The sequence below is a fragment of the Pseudopipra pipra genome, chromosome W, assembly GCF_036250125.1.
Source record: "Pseudopipra pipra isolate bDixPip1 chromosome W, bDixPip1.hap1, whole genome shotgun sequence".
NCBI classification, from domain to species: Eukaryota; Metazoa; Chordata; class Aves; order Passeriformes; family Pipridae; genus Pseudopipra; species Pseudopipra pipra.
The window spans coordinates 18,101,741-18,107,966 of record NC_087580.1 but is presented as its reverse complement, the minus strand read 5'-3'; the positions used below and the strand labels follow the sequence as shown (position 1 = coordinate 18,107,966).

Sequence of the window (6,226 nt, the reverse complement as noted above, 5' to 3'; positions counted from 1 at the left end):
CTGCCCTGCTCGGTTTCACAGTCTCAGCCCCCTCCTCGCTCACTTTGGAGGTCCCAGCCCCCCTTTTCTCCCGTTCTCCCCCCTTTTCCCATTGTCCCCTGAAAGGCAGCTGTTAAATATTGGGTGCTGAAAAAGCTGCTCCATCGTGTCCATTCCAAATTAAGCCTGCATTTCTTAGGAGGGACTGGCATCCAAAGGGCAGCAAGAAGAGTCTTCTAATTCTCTTCTGCTTGATCCTCTCTGCAGCCGCCGATTTTCCCTCAAACCAGGCGGGAAAACAGGACCAGCCCTGGTGTGGTCGGGGAGCAGCGCTGACCCCAAAGGGCTGCATTTCCCCTGCCGATCGTCCTGCTCTGCCCTCCCCCGGGGCTGGCTCTGCCTGGCGCTGGCCGGACGTGCCGGGGCTCCTCACTGAGCAAAGCCCTTGCCAAAGTTGAGGGGCAAGTGCCGAGCCCGGCTGGCCTGGGAGGAAGCGACAGCAGCGCGGGCCGAGCGGGCGGGATGGGGTCCGAGCAGCGGCGGGAAGTTGCAAACTTGGCAGCCAAGAAGTTGAACTAAAGTGAAGCAGCTCCAAAAGGCCGTGGTCTTGGCGTGGGGGCGGGAGGAAGGGGAGCTCCGTGACTGCGGCCGGGGCTGGTTGGGAGCGGAGCGGCCGGGGCTGCCCCCGGGGCTCGCGGGGGCCAACGGGGAACGGACAAACGGACCAACGGACCAACGGCCCCTGCGCTTCGGCAGCAGCAGCGGCGGCAGCAGCGACTGTAGCGACGCGCTCTCGTCTGACTCTTGTTCGGGCTCTCCTTGCTCGAGCTCTTCGTCCTCCTCTCCCTCTCCCGGTGTCCCGCTGTCCCAGTGTCCCTGTGCTGGTGTCCCTGTGCCGGTGTCCCTGTGCCAGTGTCCCACTCCCGCTGTCCCTGTCCCGTTCCCGGTCCCCCCTCCCCTTGCCGGCCCGGCCCATGGCCCCGGCCGTTCCCCTGTGCCGGGCGGGGCCGCCCCGTCCCCGGCCCTGGGCGGCCCGGCGCGGTCTCGCCCTCGCCCGGCTCCCGGCGCGCCGGTTGTGGCGCTGCTGGGCGCTCCTGTGGGGCTGGCTGTGGGACGGGCTCGGCCTCGCCGCCCCTTGGCTCCGCCTGGCTCGAGCCCGGCGCCTGCCGGGGCCGGCGGGGGCCGCGGGCGCCGCGGCCGCTGCCGCCTCCTCGGCGGCTTCCCCGGCCAGAGCTCCGCCGCTCGCCAGCCCGGCCGCCGGCAGCGAGCCGCCGCTGCCCGCTGCGGCTGGGGAAGCCCGGCCCGGGCCGCTTGAGGGGCGCTCGGGGGCCGTGCCGGGCCCCGGCCCCAACGCTGACGGCCACGTCTCGCCCGCACCGAAGGCCAAGGAGCCGCTGCACGAGCGCTACCGGCTGCATTCGCTGCTGGGCAGCGGCGGCTTCGGCCGCGTCTACGCGGGGACCTGCCTGGCGGACGGAGCCCCGGTGAGTGCAGCAGGAGGAGGAGGAGGAGGAGGAGGAGGGCGGGACGGGCGGCGAGCTCAACCCGCCCTTCCCCTCGGCTTGCAGGTGGCCATCAAAGCCGTGTCCCGGGATGGCATCCGGCGCTGGGGCGAGCTGGTGAGCGAGCGGGGCCAGCGGCAGAAAGCGGGGCGGGACGGGCGGGGACGAGCCGAGGCCCGGCAGGGTGGAAGCCGCCGGGACACCTGGAGGGAGAGTGGGCGTGGGCTCCGTGGGGGACGGGGAGCATCCAGGGCTGGCCGAGGGGGAGCAGGCAGACAGGCACGGCATCAGCCCCACTGACGACCCCGTGGTCCCCCCGCAGCCCGACGGCACCCGGGCCCCCCTGGAGATCGTGCTGCTGGACAAGGTGTCCAATGGCTTCCCTGGGGTCATCCAGCTGCTGGAGTGGTTCGAGCTCCCCAACGGGTTCCTGTTGGTGATGGAGCATCCGGAGCCGTCTCAGGACCTCTCTCGCTTACTGAGGGCGTGGGGGTTCCTGCCGGAGGAGATGGCGTGGGGGCTGTTCCGCCAGGTGCTGCAGGCCGTGCGGCACTGCACCAGCTGCGGCGTCCTGCACCGGGACATCAAGCCCCAGAACATCCTCCTCCACCTGGCCAGCGGCGAGGCCAAGCTCCTGGACTTTGGATGTGGCACCTTCCTTAAGGACACGGTCTACACCCAGTTTGCAGGTGAGCCCACAGCCGGGGGATGCTCCTGGTGCCGGGCATCACATGGCCATGCCCGGGTGTGGCAGTGGAGATTGCCCCTTTGGCCGAGGGGGAACAGGATTAGTTCTTCAGCCAAGTTGCTTTTGGATGGGGCTGGGGGTTACTGTGAGACAGGCCCCGGCCTTGGCGACAGCCTGTGCCACCCACCCTGTCCCAGGCTGGGTCTGGGGCAGGGGGGAGCCAGCCTGACCAAAACCCCCGTGAGGGTAGCAGAGAAGGGGGTCAGAACTGTGCACCAGCTGGCTTGGTGTGCAGGCGAGGAAGGGCTTGGGCTGCTCCGCTCGCCTTGTTTGCCTTGGCTTATGATGAATTGTTGGGGGCAGTGCAGTGGGGCGGGGAGAAGGCACGGCTTTTCCCCACCACTGGGTGGGTTTTTCCCTTGCATGAAATGGTTGGGCCTTGCCAGGGCTTCCGCTGCCCTCTTGGACACCAGCGGCTTCTTCTCCAACCCAGAGTTTGTAACCAAGAGTCAGGGGCCGGCGAGAAGGCAGTGGGTCACAGCGTGTGCCACTGGGGCAGGCCCCACATTGCCAGGGCTGCTGGGGTGAGGCTCTGGGAGCAGGCAGCATCCACCTGATGAACTGCGTCTGTATTCCGTAGGAACACTGTCATACAGCCCGCCAGAGTGGATCTACCTCAAGCGCTACCACGGCGAGGAGGCGACCATCTGGTCCCTGGGCATCCTGCTCTACCAGATGGTCTGCGGGAAGCACCCTTTCCGCAAAGGCCCCAACACCATCTGGGACCAGCTCCCGTTCCCAGCACGGGTCTCTCCAGGTGGATACCAATCTTTGTGGCACGGGGGGAATAACGGTGTTGGGAGAGGGCAGCGGGCTCACGAGGACGCCGCTCTTGAAGCTGTTTGTGTCTCATGGGTGGCTGGAGGAGGTGGCCTGTGTCCTGCCATCCTGCTCTCCTCCAAAAGGGAGAATCGATGGAGAAGTTTGGGCACAGCTCTGAGCACAGCCAGCACAGCCTGGGCACGTGGACAGTGGGACAGAGGGGACAGGATCCTTCTCCAACTGACCGGCCATTTTCCCCCCAGGCTGCCAGCACCTTATCAGGTGGTGTTTGTCCATCCGCCCCTCGGACAGGCCAGCACTGGAAGACCTGTTGTGCCATCCTTGGGTGCAGGACATTCCCCGGCCCTAGAAGACGGGAGAGATCCACGTGCTCCCTTTGATCCAGGGGCCTGGCAGGTAACACCTCCACACATCTCTTGGCAATAAGAACCAAAGGAAACCAGACTTTTTTGTCAGCCTGTAGCACTGGGGGGGGGTCATCCCACGGGAACACGCCCCTCTTTGTGCTGGAGCTGGGCTGCAGACCCGGTCTCCCAAGTGCTGGTGGCCACCATCCAACCTGGTTTTGCTCGTCCCGCTTCACAGACAGCTGGGCCCTCGGCAGAACGCTGACAGCCTGGTCTGGCCCCCAGGGAAGGAGAAGGGGCCTCTGCAGAAGCTGTGCCGGGTGGGCCTGCTGCTGGAGACATCGAGGACGATGTCAGGGATGACAAGCTCTCAGTTGACCTGGACGCCGGCGAGCTGAAGAGGATGGCCTTTGATTCTGGCCCCTTCCTCCAAGCCGTGCTCCACACGCCGTTTGCAGATGAGTCCACACCCAGGGGGTGCTCCCGGACACGGGCATTGCTCAGCCTGGCTGGGCACCGAAGGTTCCCCCTTTGCTGATGGGGAACCTGAGGAATTCTTCAGCCGGCTGCCAAGCTGCTTCTTGGCAGGAGGGCGGGCGGGTGCTCTGGGCTGGGTGTGAAATGGGAGCCCGGCTCTGCCCCCAGCCTCTGCCACTGCCCCTTTGCTGGGCGGGGCTGGGGCAGGGGCAGCCAGCCTGCCAAAAACAAACCCCCGTGGGGGGAGCAAAGGCGGGGCTGCAGAACACCAGCTGCTTTGGGCTGCAGGCCACGAAAGGCTTGGGCTGCCTTGGCTTAGGAGCCTTTCTTTGGGCCAGTGCAGCAGGGCAGGGAGAAGGCCTGGGTTTTCCTCAGCTGGAGGAGGGGGGGTTTTCCTTTGGCCTGCAGGGCTTGGGCCTTCCTCAGAACCCTGACAGAAGGTTAACATTTTACCTTTTTTTCTTGTTTCCACTTTTGGTTTGTAATCTCTGTTCATGAATTTGTTGTTTGTTTTCCAGGGAAGAGTTGGAGCTGGTGCCCAGTCCGGGTTGGGAAGGGCTGGGACCATCCCTGGAGAGGATCTGACGTCCCCTCTGAGAAGGCTGAGGACATCCTTTGGGACACGCTCTTCTTGCGGCAGCAGATCTTGGGAGGTAGATGCTCATCTTGCCCATCTTGTCAGCAGCAGTGGGATAATGGCTTTGGGGAGATGGCAGCAGGCACATGAACATCCCGCTCTTGCAGCTGCTGAGGAGGTTGATCTCCTGGGCTTGGCTGGAGGAGGTGGCACCTGTGTTGAGTAATTGCTGAAATCCAATCGATCTGGGATGACCCCAAATGACAGTTTAGTTTTCAGCTTGCTCGAGCTGTATCTCAGCAGCTTTTGGGTATCATTTTTGGCCCCCAGACAGGACACCTCTGCCTGATCTCCCGCGGATCCGAGGGATCTCTGGATCTTCACGCCAGCACCAGGACTTTGCTGCAGAAGAGCACAGATCCCCAGCCCAGTCTGGGACACAGGTAAGATCCCAGTGGATAACAAGGCATTCTTTTGGGGAATCCTGCCCATGTCAAACGTATGGATCTTTCAGCGCACTGGGGGGTTCTTTGGTATTTTGGGAATCCTGCTCATCTGAGACCTGTGGATCTTCGAGCCCTTTGGGTGGGTCCTTTGGTATTCTGGAATTTGGTCTCTGGCTTTGTTTTATGGATCACTATTGTTCTGTACTTGTATTTGTTTCTGTATTGTAACATTTTGGGTCTACTGTTTAGAGCTGGGAAGTGGGCAATCTGAAGGGGGAATTTGGAAGAAGTCCCCCCTTGGTTGCATTTTGCAATATTGGATGAAGATTGGCGGCCCCCCCGGAGGAACAGCTCCCAGGGAGAATTTAATGGAGTGTTGGAATCAATGGGTGGCTGTTCTGGAACACTGAATTAGAATCCATTGTTGCAGTTGATGCTGTTTGAGAAGGGGAACAGAAGTGGAAGGAGGTTATGTCTGGTGCTGTGTTTTTCCCTTTGCAGAACCTGTGAAAGGGCAGAAAGATTGTGGTGTGAATGCAGCACCCTCAGAGCCCTTGGTGTGAGCCGGGAAAGGAAAATCAAGCTGAGGGACAAGATCAGTCTAATTTGGGGACATTGTTGGAGGTTGGAGTTGCAGTTCTGGAAGAAATCCCTGAGGAAATGGTGCCCCGGGGAGAGGAAGAGGACGAGAGCATGGGCAGCCTGCTTCAAACATCCCCCCAGGAGACTTGGGAGCAGTCCCTGTGCATCCTGTAAGAAAGATGGACACTGGAAATGGGATTGTCCGCAATCCCCCCAGAGAACCCTGAAGGAGACCCCAAAGGACCAACTAAGGACTTGCAATAGGGGGGGTGACTGTGTAAAGTAAAGTAACATCTATGTCTTAAGTAAGGGAGAATATCTAATGAATCTGGAAACTGTGTGTGTCGTGTAAAGCCCTGTGTGGCTGTCACTGAAGTGCTGAGGCTGAACAACAGGCCCTGAGCCAAAGCTGAGCTCTAGATGAACCTTCCAACCTAACAGTCTGTTTATCCCTGTATTTGCTCCTTAGCTAAAACTGTGTATGTTTGTTGGTCAAAGATGAAGTGTGGAAAGACTCCCCGTGTACCTGCCCCTGAACAAAATAAATGTGCTTCTTAGTGAGATCTGTGAGTCTCAGCTCATTAGTGAATGATATTTGAATGTGTTCCTTAATCAAATCTTATGTCTGATTGTGAGCAAAATGTGATCTTTATCTTCCTGTGTTTAGAGAGTGGTCAAGGCCCTGGCAGTGGATGTGTGGCCTTGTTTGGCAGCAGATGGGGCAGGTTGACTGCCTGGGTTTTCCCCTTAAGCCCTGGCCAGGCTGTGGGTGGAACCCAGGAGGA

General features: G+C 61.0%; 1 protein-coding gene across 1 annotated transcript; it reads left to right on the top strand.

The window, feature by feature from the left end:
• The first annotated feature begins 218 nt into the window (after window positions 1-218).
• Window positions 219-6,004, top strand: LOC135406438 (serine/threonine-protein kinase pim-1-like). The gene is made up of 6 exons (XM_064640824.1): window positions 219-1,598; window positions 1,804-2,170; window positions 2,810-2,986; window positions 3,255-3,408; window positions 3,598-4,856; window positions 5,361-6,004. The coding sequence occupies exons 1-4, from the start codon at window positions 954-956 to the stop codon at window positions 3,359-3,361; spliced, it is 1,296 nt and encodes a 431-aa protein (XP_064496894.1). The 5' UTR covers window positions 219-953; the 3' UTR covers window positions 3,362-3,408; window positions 3,598-4,856; window positions 5,361-6,004.
• Window positions 6,005-6,226: the final 222 nt, after the last annotated feature.